The sequence below is a fragment of the Callionymus lyra genome, chromosome 2 (assembly GCF_982586985.1).
Source record: "Callionymus lyra chromosome 2, fCalLyr1.hap1.1, whole genome shotgun sequence".
Taxonomy (NCBI): Eukaryota; Metazoa; Chordata; class Actinopteri; order Syngnathiformes; family Callionymidae; genus Callionymus; species Callionymus lyra.
The window spans coordinates 19,212,077-19,230,538 of NC_141819.1; the positions used below are offsets into that span (position 1 = coordinate 19,212,077).

The 18,462-nt window shown below is 38.3% G+C and overlaps 1 protein-coding gene across 2 annotated transcripts in view; it reads right to left on the reverse strand.

Annotated features, from left to right (window-relative positions):
• The window catches only part of nlgn1 (neuroligin 1), a 227,782-nt gene that overhangs the window by 135,176 nt on the left and 74,144 nt on the right, over window positions 1-18,462 (reverse strand). For both annotated transcript variants that reach the window (XM_087783858.1, XM_087783860.1), the window contains 2 exons: window positions 15,678-15,737; window positions 6,948-7,100 (listed from right to left, as the gene is read on the reverse strand). In XM_087783858.1, the coding sequence (XP_087639984.1) occupies window positions 6,948-7,100; window positions 15,678-15,737 (213 nt within the window). The remainder of the gene's footprint in view (window positions 1-6,947; window positions 7,101-15,677; window positions 15,738-18,462) is intronic.

Sequence of the window (18,462 nt, forward strand, 5' to 3'; positions counted from 1 at the left end):
TGGAGGTTGTTATGTAAATGATTGAAGCTTCACAAAGAGGGAGATGCATGGGAGTGATGGGTGACCTGGAAGGCTTACATTTATTTACTTGATGAAGAAGAGATCCAGCGCTCCCAGCAGAGCGATACGTCAACGTAACAAGCGCGCCGGCGCCGGAACACTTTGTATCCCGGGCCTGCTTGAGAAGATGTCAGAAAATCTAATGGACATGTCAACAGGGAGGTGTGTCTTTTGATGGCGACCTCTCTCTGGTGGCGTTAAGTTAATATCCAGGCTGCGATGTATGCTAACACGAGGGCTGCAATCCAATTTCCAGAGGAGCCACAATACATACTGTGGCTGATGTGAGGGGCCATTAAGATCAAAGAAAGAAGGGATGAAAGAATAGCGTAAAGAAAAAAAAAATCCAATATACAATCTCAATTCATGTTTTTTTTTCTTCATATTTTATTGTAATATGAATGGTAAATGAACAGTAAATAAAAAAAATACATATAAATATCATATTTTATTAATATATATATTAATATATGACAAACAAATTGTCATTTGCTGCTTGTGGCGCCTGAGTTGCAAGAACTGTGCAAAAGTACAGCATCTAAAATCTGACATAATCGCTTGATTTAAATTGTGTAAAATGAAGGCGATCAAAGTGTGTAACCTCAGAGCCACAGACATATCGAGGGAAATAAAACCATGGATAAAGTCCACGACTTACATTTGCATTGCTTTTCAAAGGGGAAAATACTCAAACTTATCTTCTCTCCCTTGTGCTTTTTTTCCCTTGTTTCTTTTGGGAGAAAAATCAAAACACAAATGAACACAAGTGCTGCAGGAGCAGAGGAAACAAAAAAAAAAAGTAGTGACCTTTGAGAGATTTATAGAATTTGTGTGGCAGCAGAGCCGGAAGGCAACATGGTAATGTTTATTTACAAGTGTGGCTGTGATTTCCAGGAGAAGGAAGCACGTTAAAAAAAAAACACTACGTTTCTTAATGTGGGTTTTTCTCTCTAATCCCATCCCCCGCGGGAGACGGCATGACATGTGTGTTGTTTCAACAACAACAAAAAACAAAAAGCATGCTTATTTTTTTTGTAACATTTCTTTTTTTCATGCCATTATTAATTGCATTATTTAATATCCATCACACGTAGCAAGATGCAAATAGCTCAAGTCTGTGAGTACACATACTGGTTAGTTAGCATGCAACATGCCGGAACAATCCTTCATCACGGAAGATCTCAAACTAAACTAGAAATACAGTCTAGACAGTCAAGGTTTTTTTCTCGCCAAATATCAAGCTTTTAAACATGTTTCTTATCTTAGCCTCTAAAGATGATTCTTTTTGTGAATAACAAGTTTTTATTTTTCAAACTAATAAAAGTCTGGTTTAGCAATAGTTTAATCCCAGGTATGACTCTCACCCATCCTCGGGCCAACATGTAACCCTGTGGTCCTCCAAGCTTTCACCTTTATAACTAAGAGCAATAAAGGAAGAAAGCTCGATGTGGCATTCTTGTAACCAAGCAACAAGCACTTGATTGCATGGACTTTTTCACGAAATATATGTTTCCTGTTCTCTGCTTCTGCTGTATTTACTTTTTGTGCAATTTCTAGCACGCATGAAGGCATATATCCGGTTCTATTTAAAGACAACGTTGAAAGTGAAATGATATATTCTCAAAAAGACTTCAAGCTCACACAGTCCCCCAAACAGCAGACGCCGCTCCCTTCTCCTGGCAGGCTCCCCGGCATGGTGCTACTCGCTGACCTCTGTAAATGAAGGCTGCAGCTGATTTGTGGCTCCCACTGATAACCAATCACACGGCCCGTCTTATGCCGGCTAGACGATCACCATTGAGCACTAAATCATATTTCCCCCTCATCGTTCTCTCCTTCAGATCCTCCATCTTTTAAAGCGCTATCCAAGATGGTTTTATTCGGTGGCATGGCGATAGCATGGACAGTTCTTCAGATGGACTGGGAAAGAGAGCAGGGTCCCGACCGAGATGACCCGAGAGTGGTCTTATACCATTTAACAAAACAAAAAAAAACAGGATAAAATACTTTACCTGAAGCTTTTAGCCTCATAATCTTCCCGTGCCATGAACCTTGTCGCCCTTGTTCCCGAGTCATCTTTCTACTGCTTCAGAATTGTAGATTCTCGGCTCGAGTTGTTCCTCTGCCAGAGTTCAGATTTCCCTCTCTCTGGTTTTGCGTTTGTTTCCCGAGTCAAGGGTTTTAGAAAACAAGATAATGTATCATGCTAACATGTCTTGAGATCAAACATGCAATCATTATTTACCTCCGCCAAGGAGACCGCAGTGATTAGGATTTCATTGTTGTGACATTTTGGTTGATTTAGACCAGAAATAACTGATAAAATGTTAGTTTCTAAGAGTACTTTAAGGGATCATTCATCATTCTAAATCATCAAATATATATATATATTTTTTGTTTGTTTGTCTTTTCCTGGTGAAACAATAAAGACCAGCTGCTTGGCGGAGGTCTGCATTCTGTTAATCGAGTTAGTATCAGGTTAGTTCATAGTGCAGATGCAAAACATGCAGAACCACTGAGTGCTAAGATAAGTCAGCTGTATAAAAAAGAAGACTTGTTTAAGATTGAAATATTATAACGTGCACAGCAAACTTGAGGTTTACTCTCAGTATGTCATTGGCATTAGGCGTCCGTACGAAGTACTCCCCACTGTCCATGTTATTAACAACTTTTGTTTGATCAATACACACATGGATGTGTCTGAGCTCGTGGATACTGGTTAATAAAGCCTGGATCTGTTTAGATCCACAGTGTTTATTGAGACAATTATTCATTTATAGATTCAGATCAAGCGTCAGGTCAGGACCAATGCCAAACACCATGAATATAGAATGAAAATATTCCGGTGTGTGATCTTCTCTACTTTCTGTTCAGTTGACTGTGTGATGTATGTTAGCAACACCTCGCCCGTGCATCTTCAGGCCCGGGCCCTCCTGGGTCAGCGATCGCAGTGCGGCCGGCGGAGCACCAGGGGGCAGAGAAATTGATATTGTACTGGCCAGGTATATCTTAAAACAATCAGCGGCGTGATGAATCGCCTGCATGGCTGATGGATGGCTGGAATGTAAGGGGTATTTGGAGAAGGTTTGAGTCAGGGAAATGCACCTCATCAATCAGCATGATTAAAGGTTTTGGCCGGACCAAAACAAACTCAACACTGCAAGGCGGGTGGCCTTAAAGGAGCAGACCGCAAACAAGCAAATGCAGTGGTGTTGAACCAGAGGGTTTCTCGCTTAGACTTCTGCTTTTTGAGTGGGAATATGAAGCTTGAAGATGTACAGGAAGTGATCTTTTTTTATCAAGATCATATCATTTTAAAATCAAGAAAAAAAAATGGCTTATAATGATGAGTTGATACATTTTTTTCTCATTTACAAAAGGAGGTCCAAACTGCTGCTTTAAAGGTCAACTAATTTGTTGATTTAAGTGTTTCTTAAATAGATCCTGGACCTTTATTGTAATCATCAGTATTTGTCTGTTTGTACAAAACTCTCTTTTCATTTAAATATTTATTTGGGAAAAATTGCATAAGCCCCACCCACTGAAAACACAAATTGTTCTACTCTTCTGTGATTGGTCAAGCATCGAGGTTTGTCACAACACATCATCAATCTTGGAAGTCTTCACTTCCAAGGGACAAACATGAAAAAGGTATAAACAAAGCAGGGTGTGATTACAGCTGGCTGGAGGAGGAGTGAAACCCATTATTACGTCATAATGGACTCTGCTCTTGTAACCTTTGCTACACTTAGATTTTAGACAGAGAACTTATATACTTATAAAATAAAAACTTCAAAAAATGGTCATGATAAAAGACTTACTGCATCTTGGAGAGGAAGACTTCAACATTTGAAACATGTGAGTCAGGAGAGTTGTTTTTCACATAAGATGCCCCATCATTAGTGGACCCATAAATATATACAGAATCAAGAACATTTTACATTTGAGCTCATTTGGAAAAAAAAACAAATCTGTCGCATCTTGAATGACTCACTATCTATTTGTTCACATGAATAAGGATAAAGACACGCCTGGGATTTTTTTATTGTGTTTTTTAATTTTTTATTAAGTATGTTTGTGGTTGGAATAAGGGGATAAGGGGTTTCCTCGATATAGGGAATACATTTTGTGTTTTATGTGCAGACATGTGCAAAAACATGAAGATATATTTACTCTGAAGACATTACCAAGGATTCTATAAGTGTATTTTTTTGTTGGATAACTCTCTTGAAAACAACACCAGGGAATTATCTCTCGCTGATATTGTCTGACACAGTGTCTGACTTAAGCTCATCTGAATAATCTGTATTTTCTTGTCAAATCTCTTTCCAGCCACAGCAGCTACTAAGGTCTGTATTTCAGCTATTAAGCTCCATAATTAATAAGTTTCCTGCAAATCAGCCAAGTGCAACAAAAGCTTATGTTTAAGTTGACACCTTGACAGCTCATTAGTATCATCAGCAGCTTAAACACACAAACACACACCGACTGAATTGCACCCGTCGGCCAAGTGCAACCAAGGTCCTCTAACAATAAATACAGCTTTGCTTCAGCAGCTCTGCATATTTAAAGACACTGTAAACTTCTGGCCGCTGTAATCCAGGGAGAGGAATAATGCTGCTGTCTCGGTCTTCTGTCAGACCAGCGCTGAGCGCGCAGGTGCTGCAAAGGCTGCTGGGTAAGGTCAACAGCACAAGCTGGTGTTATGAATTACCAGCCTTTTTTTAAAGTTATTAATGATGAAAGATAAGAGTGGTTTTCTTTTAAAAGGAGTCAGATGAAGCGGGCCGCGGCGTTTCTTTCGAGGATAAATGAACTAATTTATTTAGTCGCCCATGCATGACCAGCCTCTTTTAATAATCCTGAGTGCTGATTGGAGTGTAGGAAGGTCAGTGTCTAATAGAATTCACTGTCACGGTCAGAACCACATGATCCTGGAGTACATTAGATACATGCAGTCTTGTCTCACAAACAATATGTTTTCTATGTTTACAACATAGTAGGTCTGGCCAACTGATCTAGAATCCCTAACCTCTCAGGAAAATCTACTGATCCCTTATTTTCCCGGGGGTTTTTATAGAAAAATGGGCCACAAGTCCAACCACCATAAAAAATCAAAGATTTTTGATTAGCTCTTTTGTTCATTATAAGCTAAGGTATGAGTGTGCATGAACATTCAAATATGTCTAATGTCTAAAAAGATTCAAACCATACATGACATACTAAGTAATTGGCAATTGTAAGCGGTATAAACCACCTGGCTTCATTTACTCTCATCTACCCTTTCTTCACAGTCTTTTGAGTTATTTTAATCTATGTTTTTTAATAAGCAAAAACGTCGGATAATTGTTGTGTTAATTATCTTTTTGATGAATACAAAAGTGTGAAATATGACTTTGAAATGTCTATAATATGTGAATAAATACAGTTGGTTCCCATATTAGTAGTAATTTAAATTATAATCTTTACATTGAGATGATGATTTTAGGAAGTCACTAAATACACCCTTAATTTATTTAGTAATGTTTCCTTTTTATTAAAATTGACATTTCACCTCTGCCCGACATGGATTTGACTGTGAAAATAATTATTTAAAGGCAAAAAAAAACCAAAACAAATACAATTATTTAATAAAATTATAAAAGTAAATTCAACGTTTTAATAAACACATTATTACATTCAATTAAAAAAAACTACAGACAAATGATTCTATTCATTTGTTCAAAAAACGAACTCAACGTTTTGAAATGTTAAATTCAAGCATTCAATATTCTGATGGCACTGATATACTTCCTTTCCGCTGCTTTAACGGTAACAGAGAGATGTGTATTTTAGACTCTGCAGAAGTAAAAAATAGAGACTATCTCTATATCCTTGCTATTATAAAGGAAGGTGCTATCATAGCATAGAACCAGACAACACAAAAAAATAAGCCTTTTGCAACAGTAAATTACTGTAAATTATGTTTTTTTCTGTTCTTTAAACATGTTTTGTTAATCCTGTATCCATCAGATATCAGCGGCGAATAGTTAAGAGGTGCGAGAAATGTTCAGCTCGATGCCAATTCCTTTTCTGTGCCATGACATGTCTTATGTAATCTGCTCCTCCATCATATCGAGTTTTAGTGTTTAGCGGCATATTATCAGCCTATTTATCAGTAATACTCCGTCGACTGGGTCGGCCCCGGACATTGATCATGTTCTCTTCCTTTGATTAAAAGCCGTTTATGAACCGAGATGTTCATAAACACGGAGATACGAACTGGATTGTGTCCAGATCCCTTGTGACCTTGATAATGAGTAAATGGATTTTGAGATAGAATGAAGAGCAGATGATGGAGTACTGAGAGTAAATCCACACGTTGCGGGTTTGGCACGAGTGGGACGCTGAGATAAATCCTTTACATCCTTCATTCAAACATTGACTTTTGGATACATATTTATTCGTCCAGGTGGTGAAGAGCGTTCTCTCACACACTCACGTGCACACAAACCCACACAGAAGTCATTACTCGACTGATTGTGTCCAATAACTTCTGGTCTAACATAACATTACATCCTGACAGATCAATCTCAATTATTGAGTGAAGGTCAAGCCCATTGTACTTATAAAAGAATCCAACTACTCTTGAGTAAACTAATACGAAACTGTGATGTAAGCAGCACTTCACGAAGCAACATTCCAACCCACCACAATGGCTCCACCTTCGACGTTATGAAGTCGAACCCTTAGAAGCAAACAGAATCCCAGTACAATCATAGATTTCAATCAGCGAAACATCCGGGAACAAAAGCAGCCGTTGATGGTTGGCAAGAGGCTTTAAACTCTCGGCAGCAGCGCATGAACTCCAGCAGTAGATGGGATCACATGCTTCAGCAGCTCCTTACCTAGAACCCCCAGCCGGTAGTTGACTGTGATGACAATCACGTTCCCATAGCTGGCCAGGATGCTGCCATCAAACATATTCCCAGTTCCTTCCATGTAGGAGCCTCCGTGGATGAAAACCATTACAGGTTTGGGGCTTCCACTCTCCCTAATGTCTGAGGGGGGGAGAGACGGGGGGAGAAGAAGAGTGATTAGACCACAGATGTGTGCAGACAGCTGAGAAAAGTACAAACACAGACATGTGTGACTCTGACGTTAAATGTGGAGACCTGGTTGTTTTCAGGCATCAAACCGTCTATTAATTCTGGCTACACCTGGTGACACGGTTTTGGATTGGGTTTGTGTATTTAGATTAAAAAAGATATTTCAATTGGCGGGTTTTAATTTTTCCACGGGTGACGGACTGTCAACGTGCACGCCTGGCAATCCCGGCTGTCAAAGCTGTGACTTCGTTCTGAGCATATTCTTTCCAAGTGCATATTATTTTCGACACGTATTGGAGAAATATATTGATTCAGTTAAGGTTCTGGTCGAGAGTTTTTCCTACAGCCAAACTTTTGCTATATTTTTGAGAGTTAGTTTAGTTAACTAGTTTTGAAAGAGAAGTAGATTTTAGTGGATTTTATTCTATTGTGTTTTTATTGTTAACTGAACCTGATTCTTTTATTTGTTCAGGCTTTTCCTTGATTTTCTGGAACTCCTGTGTTGTTCTCAGTGTTATCTTGACCTTTAAAGTATATACTTTATTGAATATTGTTTTGATTGTTTAAAAGTTATTTATGGAAAACAGTACATAAATAAAAATTACTTACTTTCTCATTTACTTACTTTAGCCTGGAAAGGAAATGACGTTCACTTCGAAACCCTCGTGTTATCCCAGGGTCAAGGTGACCCGAAGGCCTGTAAACAAATGTGTTCAGGGTATCCCTAGTGTTGTCCTGTCTTGCTTCTTGACAATAACCTGATTATTACTCTGAAAAAAATTGTTACATTATTTTGAATAGCTGTTACTTTTGTGGTGTGCGTTGACTTCCACGGAGCTAAAACTACAGGCAAATTATATTGTGTTTGTTCCCCCGTGACCGCTTTCACAAAGGTATGAATATTAAATATTAAAATCAAAATTGTCGTCGTTAGTGCTGCGGTGAAAATGCTGCAGGTTTGACCAAATCTTGGGTCAGGGTGTTCTTTTTTTTTATTTTCTTCCAGGAACGTTCCTAACACAGAAGTTGGTTGATGATTAAGTTGACCATCGGTGTGAGGAACATGAATAGTTTTGTGTCTATATCTCACCCTGTGTAGCTGGGAACGTATTCTGCTGCCCTAAAAATGTATTTAGTGGTAATAACGCAAATAATACAAATTAAAAATGTGTTTTTAATTTACATTTTAATCAAAAGTTATACTTGTTATAATTTGTGTTCTGTGAAACTTCATGAGGCCATGAACCTTCAATCACTCAATATAATATTGCTTTAAAAATGTGTTTTTTTAATATAAAATGCTAACTCTTATCATTTATAATAAGTATACGAGTGAAAGAAATCATCTATTCCAATTCTGCCTTTTTCAAATAATTAGCTACTCGTACACCACAGGGTTTGAAAAAACAATGCAAAGGAATTATTAATCTACAATGCAGGAGTACTAACCCTCAAGTGTTTATTGGTAGAACGTCAAGGGGAAGAAAATATTCTGTACTGTACAGTGTTAGCCATTGATGTACTTCACACACATGTTGAGCTGAAGGCTTTTAGAAAAAAAGAGGGGGTTGTTGAGATCTGACAAGACGCCGCAACTGACGTTCAAAAATAAGCCTCTACTTTCATCCTTTTGCTGTTGAGACGGGCTTTTTATCCGGCATCTCTGCTGCTATCCATATCAGTGTGTGCAGCCACAAACATCGTTTACACCACTGATGTTCTAGCAGGGAGGGACGTGGAGGTCCAGGGAGAGATCAGTGAATCTACAGGGAATTCAAAATTAACCAAGCAGGGAAATAGAAACACATCTCCTCAAGAGACGATACAAAGACGCTGACTTGCGTGGAGATAGTTAGAAAAGCGGAGTATTTATGTCTGAAAGTTTCTCCACGCCTTATTTGAAGTTCCTCCACCGTGTTAGTGGATCTAACGTTGTCACTCAAGGGAAAATTCTCACCTCTGAAGGAACTTAGCACGTGTTAGTGAAGATGGCGGGCCAGAGTTCTGCACGAACCTCCGCAGGTTGAGATAACACAGAGGAAGACTTCTATGAAAGCACCTTCCTTTATAATAGCAAGGACATAGAAATAGTCTCTATTTTTGACCTCTGCAGAAAATGTGTTTTTTTATTCTGAAAGGTTTTCAGATTGGAAAAAGAAGCCGTGAACGGGTGTTATGTGCATGTTCCGGATATATTTCCTTTAAAAGTAAAAATGCATAATTTCTTTCATTCTATAACTTAAACTACATCACATAAATAAAGTTAGTTTTTTGAACAAGTGAATAAAATAATTTGTATGTAGATTTTTTTTAATTCAATTGAAAAATGTGTTGAATGATTAAATAATTGTATTTGTTTTTTTTGCGTTTGAATAACTGAAATGACTGAGATAAATACATTTCATTTCACATGGAGATATTCTAATTGCAATAGTTCAAAAATAAATGTCCTAGATTCAAAATTTAATTCAAAGCCTTCTAAATCCAATATTTCAAATTTGAAGCATTTTAAATTCAATATAAAATGCTGGTATAACGTAACGAGGTTACTCGAAAGGATAAACAAGGATAAAACAATTACATTTGTTATAAGGGTTAAGCAGGAACGCTGTTATAATCTGACAGTCGGATCGGTCTGTATAACAATGTGTTTCCACAGATGCAGAAAAAGGAAAATTGTGCAAAAGATCACTTCCTACACACCGGATGTGTTGATTTTGTAAGATGTTTTTTTTCTGTTATTATACTTAATTATCTAATGGAAATTTTATTATATTTTGCACAGTAGTGTTGGTAGTTTGTGTCACTTATGTTAAAACTTATCAAAGGATATCCACATGAATTCAAAATTGTATTGTGAATCGTGCTTTTGTAGGTTGGCCAGCATGAACAGAATTACAAAATGAAACAAAAAAATATGTTCAGATTAAACTCAGTGCTGACTTTCTTGTGGATGATTGATCAGGTCGAACATTTTGTGTTATTGGTGATTCAACAGAACCGGCAGGTGGGTTCAGGGCGAGCAGCAAAATGAAAGTTTGTTTAGAGGAGTAGGAAATGAGATGTTATCGCAGCACTCATTTGACCGCTACAGCCCACAGAGGGGGGTCGGTTCAGAGTGCAGCTAACATGCCAGACATGGATTACAACATATCTTCCTTGAGGACGGGATTCTGATCAAAGGGAGTCAGGTAGTGTTTATTTCTCAGAGCCAACCCTGAGAGATGCCCTCGGGTGCTGCAATATCTGAGCCAGAACAGAGAATTTATGAAACCCTGGGTACAGCAGTTCAGGGATGTTGGTTATATCTCAGGTTGTTATGAACTTTGAAGATAGTTCTCACATCCGTGTACAGTCTAGAATGATATAATTGTTTTCTCTAATGCTAATTTAGTATTTTTCATGTGATTTTTTTTTTTTTTTTAAAGCTGTAATGCCTTAAGTGATAGTTCACTCCATATTCTATTTTCACTAATTTTCTACTTGATCTAATGTCAACTAGGGGTTTGCATTATTTTCTAAGTAATCAGTGTCTTTTTTGAGTTATAGGCTAAAATGTATGTTCATTTTAATGTAGTGACTGATACTTGTGTTGTTTTCTTGTTGTCGTCTTCATCCCTGTCCAAAAACATCCAAATTCCTCCACACTGCTCGTCTGTAGCGTCCCACTTGTATTGAAGCCTCGACATTAATATTGTTTAGAAAGGACTTAAATAAATCTGTATATTTAGATTTGTTTGTAGCGGAAGCTTCAAGTCCCGCTACAAGTTTATCCTCACTTCAAACACATTGTGCCGTGTGCAAGATTTACGTTGATGGTCTGAGATCTTCCACTAAAAAAACATCTTGAAATATACATGTTCGATTTTTTTCCAGAACAATTTCTAATGCAGCAGCTTTAATACAAGACGTTACAGACGAGAACTCCAGAGGTATTTGGATGTTTTTTTTTAGTGTGTCTTTTTTGGACGAAGATTAAGACGAAGAAAACTAAGCTCCAATTGCTACATTAAAATAAACATACAATTTTTCTACAACTCTATAAAAAGAACAGATTACTCTGAAAATAATTCCAACCTTTAGTTGACATGAGGACGAGTAGAAAAAGAATGAAATTAGAATTTTGGGTGAACTTACCCTTTGAGTTAAAGTCTATAATAAAGTAATAACCTTATCATTTTTACTGTTGAAGGAACGTTGTGCCTCACACTTCTGGTATCACAATTTTCTTTTTTAGTTTTTTCCTCAGGACAAGTATCAAATTGGAGAAGCATCTTTGGTCAAGAGGACCATGTATCGCTCTGTTTTGGCAGGGAAAGAAAGCTCTTGATTTATGTTCTCCTGTGGCCACAGGCTTGGTTTAGTCTTCGAAAGAACATCATTGAAGATACAAGCAGCCTAGTGGATTGTTCTCTTTCCAGGTGAGTGAGAGCAGCAGAAAGAGGCTCAGTGTAGAGCAGGGGCCTCACATTCAACTGGCCACCTCTTGCAATGCAATTGATATTTAGCAGTTTTATAGATTTTTGTATGATTTCACTGTGAATTTGCATTGAATTTTCTGTCTAATCATGTGTTGTTTTATATTGGAAATCTGTTCCATCCTAACTATATAATCAAAGGCAATAAAATCATATAATTTGATATGATGATCTTGAATGAACTATTTTATCATGAACACAAATGAAGTCCCTTGCTCTGCCTCAAGTCGTAAAAAAAACTTGGACAATAAATAGAGTGCTGGCCTGAGTGACGCTGGTTTGAGATCCCCAGTTTGGAGCCTTAAACTCCCCCCGTGAAGACGTTTGTTTGTTGCTAACGCAGTTAGGTTTTTTTTTTCTCCGGTGAGTTGTTCTGATAATATCCAACTGGGTTGTGGCCATGGTTTGGGGGTGGTAGGGGGGCTGTTTGGGGTTTGCTTTCCTAGTAATGAACACTGCTTATTCCACTCAGAAAAAAATGTTTGAATAGAAAATTTGAATTTTGATTTAGTCCATAGGAAAGTGGTTGCGTCAAAAGTTATTTTTGGACCTTAATCAGGCGAAAATGAAGGTCGTTTTTGTTGGAAAATATAATTTAGATTTAATAACAACCCTCGTAATACCTCATTATACCGGTTGGAAGCCTGTTCTGCCCTGTATATTGAATCACTCATGATGTACTACAAAAAAACTTGGACAATAAATGTAAGGCTGGCCTGAGTGACGCTGGTTTGAGATCCCCAGTTTTGGAGCCTTAAACTCCCCCCGTGAAGACGTTTGTTTGTTGCTAACGCAGTTAGGTTTTTTTTTTCTCCGGTGAGTTGTTCTGATAATATCCAACTGGGTTGTGGCCATGGTTTGGGGGTGGGAGGGGGGCTGTTTGGGGTTTGTTTTAATAGTAATGAACACTGCTTATTCCACTCGGAAAAAAAGTGTTTGAATAGAAAATTTGAATTTTGTTTTAGTCCATGGGAAAGTGGTTGCGTCAAAAGTTATTTTTGGACCTTAATCAGGCGAAAATGAAGGTCGTTTTTGTTGGAAAATATAATTTAGATTTAATAACAACCCTCGTAATACCTCATTATACCGGTTGGAAGCCTGTTCTGCCCTGTATATTGAATCACTCATGATGTACTATAAAAATAGAATGACCAAAATCAACGAGGCTTTGAGTAAATCCAGGCGCTCTAGGAGAGTCCCTGTGTATTTCTCGAATGCATTGCGCAAAATGATTTCAAACAAATGGGTTGGCTGGGTTAGCCTAAACCCCTTATCCGAGAGGAAGGCGACAAAAGTTAAAGGTTAAGAGCATCAAGATATTCCCCTGGGGGGGGGGGGGGGGGGGCACAGAGTTAATCCCATTCTGCTTGGTGAGAACACGTTTGTTAGTGTGTGTATTCCCCTTGCACCACTTCTTTATATTAAAAAGGATTATTTTCGGCCCTGCATCTTTTATTGAGATAATACTGGGAGATTGGTGGGATTTCAATGAATAGATGGTGTGACTCCCTAATCTCCCTGACAGCGCAGTGTTAGCGTGAGAGAGAGAGCTTCTAGAAAAACAGAGATCAAAGGGATTTGGATAGTAGTGAGCCTTATTTGAATGTAATTGCTGTTTACTGCGTCACATTATACAGTGGAGGTGCCTTATTAAGACTTTGTGCTTGTCGTTAAAGTTGCTTGGAATCAGTCTGCAGGGGATACGGCTTCATCTCAGGGTTTTTACCAAGGACATCCATCGGTTACACCGCTGTTAAAAGTCTGTTTAGAAGGTTGGAAGGAAAAGGGATTTTTTTGAGTAAGATCTCCTCGTCTTTCGAGCTGGCACCTATAGATCTCGCTTATTTTATTTTTTTAGTTCAAAATATATTTATAGTATAAGCTAATTCAGTGCATCATTAAATTCATCTGTCGTCATGATTCTCCGTAGGAAACAACAGAAGATTTTTCTTTTAAGAAAGAAAAGAACGTCCTTGGCTGAAGAGAGAAACTCGTTGCTGAGGTGACAATTGTCCGTATGTTTGGATTTCGGAACTAAAGCAGCTTTTGTTAAATCATCAGTTTAATCTGTGGGAAAACATACAATTATTCTCTTCTTTTGTCTTTTGTTTAGTTTAAGGCAGCACAAAGCAATGTTGTGAATTACTTTTATCATTGGTTTTTGTTCACATCTTTTTCTCGCTCTGCATTCATTTCCTTTATGGTTGAGAGTACTTTTTCAAGCTTCTCAGAAGAAAAAAACCTTTTACGTAGCTCCTGAATACAACGATGACAGCCGTGAACAGTTGAATAGGCTTTTGTAATTTACATCCTTCAGGTGGGAGCAAAGATGTTGAGGTCAAAAGTTGTCGTGTATTTTTTCACCTTGTGCAGCAATTTGGTGTGAAGACTGACTTGTTGTCAGTTATTAAATTGTAGATGAAGAACCAATCAAAGAGAGACACGATCAGTTGTGTTTGTGTCTTCTCATTTAGACTATTGTAACAGTTTATTTTCGTGTCTAAACAAGAAGGATCTGTCTCGCCTGCAGTAAATACAAAACTCTGCAGCGAGAATTCTGACCTGCTCTAGTAGAAGAACTCACATTTCCCCGATCCTTAAAACTCTTTACTGGCTGCCAGTTTCTTTCAGGATGAATTTTAAAATTCTGGTTCTTACTTTCAGAGCTATTCATTCGTGATCTGGACCAGTCTTACACCCCAGCTCAGGTTCTTAGGTCTGTAGATCAGAATCTACTGATGGTTCCTGAACACGCTTCCGGACCAGAGGAGAGAAATCCTTCCAGACTGTTGCTCATAAGGTTTGGAACGATCTTCCTCTGTGTTTGACTCCTTCAAGAAACATCTTAAGACATTCAACAATCAAAGAAAACAAATTAAATGAAAACTGTTCAATAATGCTCATAATCATTGGGAAATGTTCTTCCCATGTTTCGACTACTTTAATGTAGATAAAGTCATGGCCGGTGAAAAGAATAGAGGTTCGTTGAAAAAGGTTAAAGTTGGGCAAAGTTGGGTAAATTAAATTAAATGTATTATAGTAAGTTTTTGTAAATGATTGTATTGGTCGGTTTACTAAATAGTAATGCAATTAGCTAAGATGAAATGTTAGTTATTATTTTTACACTTAACTAACCAAACACACATTATTTACAAAAGGTTGTAACTCTAATAAATTGAATTGAACCAAACTTCCAACTTCACATTTTTTCAGCGTATTATAAACATCTATCAATGTGTGTAGTACCTCATGGCTGTTGCATAATTAGATTTAGTATCAGTGGCTGCTGGCACTAATCTAAACGTCTCATTTTATTTTGCAACATGTGAAGGTTATATGTTTATTTTCTTATGTTATTATTATATTTAAAGTTTTGTTATGTATCCCACTTATATATTTTTCTTTAACAATTTGCACCTCAGTGAAGTCCAAACAAAGTCTCTAGGACTTAAACTGGGCCCAGGAAAACATGGTTTTGAAAAATAATAAACACAAATGGATATGTTTTTTTTATTATGGAATTTGTGGATAATAGCTTCATAGTCAAAAACGGGATACTATCATGTCCAGTGAAGTCACAGCTCAAAGTCGTTTTCTCTGATTTCAGCCAAAATAACGTGAGGGTTTAGTTTTCTTTTTGTTTGACGTCCGAAACATCACCAGGTCTCAGTGAACTTCTCAATGAGTTGAGTTCAATGAACAAACATGCAAAAGTGCGTTGAGGGCAGTTTGAGGGTTAATAGCCTGCCAGTGAGATGTGACATTGAATAGAAACAGAAAGCAAATAATCAGACAAAAGAACTTCTTCACAGGATTAATATGAAATAATGGCAGCAGAAAGGTTGTGTTAACAAATCAAGCCGAAAAGGACAAAACACATCCAGCCCAAAAATTAGATCACGAGTAAAGAGCAAAAAGAAAATGTCCATCACTTTCAAAAAAGGACAAGAAACGTGTAAGAAAATCAAAGAAGATCAAAATTGCAAGAGAAAGGGTAAATTTGGTTTTCTATTGTCATGCAAAATCAGGTTGTCATGGGGGTAAAAAATACCTTCGTCTTCGGGCCGTTCACTATCAGCTAAATCATCAGTGTGTTTCTTTGTAAGTGGACCTACAAGGACCAAGAAGGAGAAGAAAGGAGGAGAAAAACAAGGTGATCAAGAACACATACAGCCTTTAAAAAGATGCTTTCAAAATGTAAGAATAGTGCATGTTCTTATCGCCCCATGTTTGTAAGGCTGGCAAAAATGTCGACACTGAGGAAGAGGCTGGATACATATCGGAAGACTGATCACATCACATGTTCACAACAGGCCGCTATGAGCAAGAAAAGAAGAGTAAAAAAAAAAAAAAAAAAGATGCAAAAAAAACGGGGGGAAAAAAAAGACTTCTAGGTGAGAAGAGAACATCTTAGAATCACAAATTCAACAGTACAAACATCTGTGTGACTTCTCAGTGGAGCGGAGAAGGTCGAGTGTGTGACAGGAACCAGAGCAACAGCAGCCGCTGACAAACTCCCCTTCATCAGACTTTATAATCGTGCGCTGGTAAAAACTCGGGAGCATCAGTGTGGAAACTTTACTGCCTGCTTTTGGGGATGAGAAGCAAAATAACCATGTGGGCGTGCGTAAAACAGAGAAACTGCAGCTGCTTGTGAATTTTAAAAAGATTTTCCCCCAGCATGGAAAAGGGGCGGAATATCTTGTTTGACGGCGGGGAACTGGTCAGCGGCTTGGTTGAAAAAAATGAAACGCCAGATGTTGTTTTTTTTTACACACCTGGAACGCACAAATGTCATGACGGGAAACATCGGAGCAGAGAAAATGACAAACAGTAGAGCAAGAGAGCATGCAAGACGTCGTTCAGACACACTTGAGAGACACATTTGCAGCTTGAACACCCCGGATCGCACACATACTCAAATGAACGCACACAGGCAACGTGAGCACTGAGTGACCTGAGCTGTTGATGTCGTCATCGCTCTTTCACGAGCGAACGTACATAAGAATAGTGGGTGTCTCGGCGTCCGCTTTTGTGATTTTGACAAGCAATTTTATCGTGGAGCACTGACTGGCTCTTTCAGCGCGCTGAATAAGCTGCGACACACAACCCTCGTGTGTTACCTGTTTACAGTGCGTGTTACACACACACAGAGATGCGTGTCAGAACGGAACAAACGCCTCCGAGCTGCGTCTTGAGAGACTGTCGAGAATCTGCCATTTTGCTATCGGGATTTGGGAGCGCTGACATGGAACACGGGGACTCTGAAGGTGCAGACTTCCATCTTAATATGGACGCTCGTGATCACCCTCACGAGAACGTACTACACAATGACGTCAGGTGACAGCTCCTGTGTGTATCAAGTGACTAACAGACAGGAAAGAAAACATGGAATCCCTAAGAGGAGTATAGGGTCCTCCTGGCATTTGATTCTGGAAGATTTATATTGTATCGATTAAATAAAAATAAATAAAAACAGAAATAATTTTTCTCCAAAGTCATATTAGGATGTGACTCTCAACATGTGAAGATACTATTTCGGTCACTTTTAATTAAAAAATAAAGTAGTGAAAAAAGATAGTGACACAAACTCTCGATGTGGAGAAACCAGCCCGCTGCTCCTGCTGACTCAGGGTTATCGTGATACGTATTTTTATGCACTTAAAGGTTTCTGCAGGTCGTGCCCTTTCATTTTTGTTTCATCTTTAGGCCAATGCGGGAAAAGAATGCATACATTAAACCCGGTCTGTAGTGAAAAAATGTTTGGACCACTGCCTCAAAAGCACAAAAATGTCATGTCATAGCTTTTGGTGTAAGACCTTGGAAGTAAAAAAGGGGCTACTGTAGTTTGCTGAAGATCACCTAACCCCCTTTTAAAACAATAAATAAAATACCCAAAACACTTTTTTTTGTTTACCTCTAAGAGACTAGTTGTTTTGTTATTGATCATCGACAATATTATGCGAGCTAATAAGCTTTTAACGTTGAGTTCTCGATGCAAAGTGCTATATTTTTTTTTTCTTTACAGAAGATGTAAATATGAGTCCGACAAAGAAAAGATGGGTAATAAAACCGAAGTATGCACTCATGGCTTCCACACTTCTTTCACGATTTCCCATCAGGAGTTGCAGCAAGTTTAGCCTCTTCCTTTGTCACACCTTTCTCTTCATGTCCTCTTTAATCTCATCCATGATTGGTTGTTTTCCTCCATTCTTCATCCAGCACAAGAAGTTGAAAAATGTGAATCTTTATTAAACATTCCTGGAATCATTGATCATATTCGTTCATGCTAATTGAATTTTGATATGAAATAACAGAATAGTTATGCTTTATTTTCAGTGTAAAACCCAAAGAAACGGATCAAGAAAACGACTCGGAAGTCAAAACAAACAGTGAAATTGAGAAACCCAGAGATTGACGCCTCTGCTGACGACGTCTTGTGTGCTACTATTATCATGACTGGGGTTTGAGGGGGGGGGGCATCAAAGCTGACGAGACAGCAGCATGACAGCGACGATCCAACACACACACACACACAACCAGAGACGCAGAGAGAAAGAGAATACACTGATCACATGTCAATTTGTAAGTGCCCTGTGACAGGCTGGCCACAACGCTGACCTGTGCTCTGCCACCTGTCAAATCAAGTGTGTGTGTGTTTGTGTGTTTGTGTGGCTGCACGTGTAGTTGTGCAATGGTCTCAGCTGGATACATCGTAAATCATATCTGTATGTGGACCCTTTTCTTCCTGGATCATCTGCTCTCCTAAATGAAAAAATCTCTACTCAACAAAAGACAGTATGCATTGAGAAAGCGCATACCTCCCCTAAGGAGCT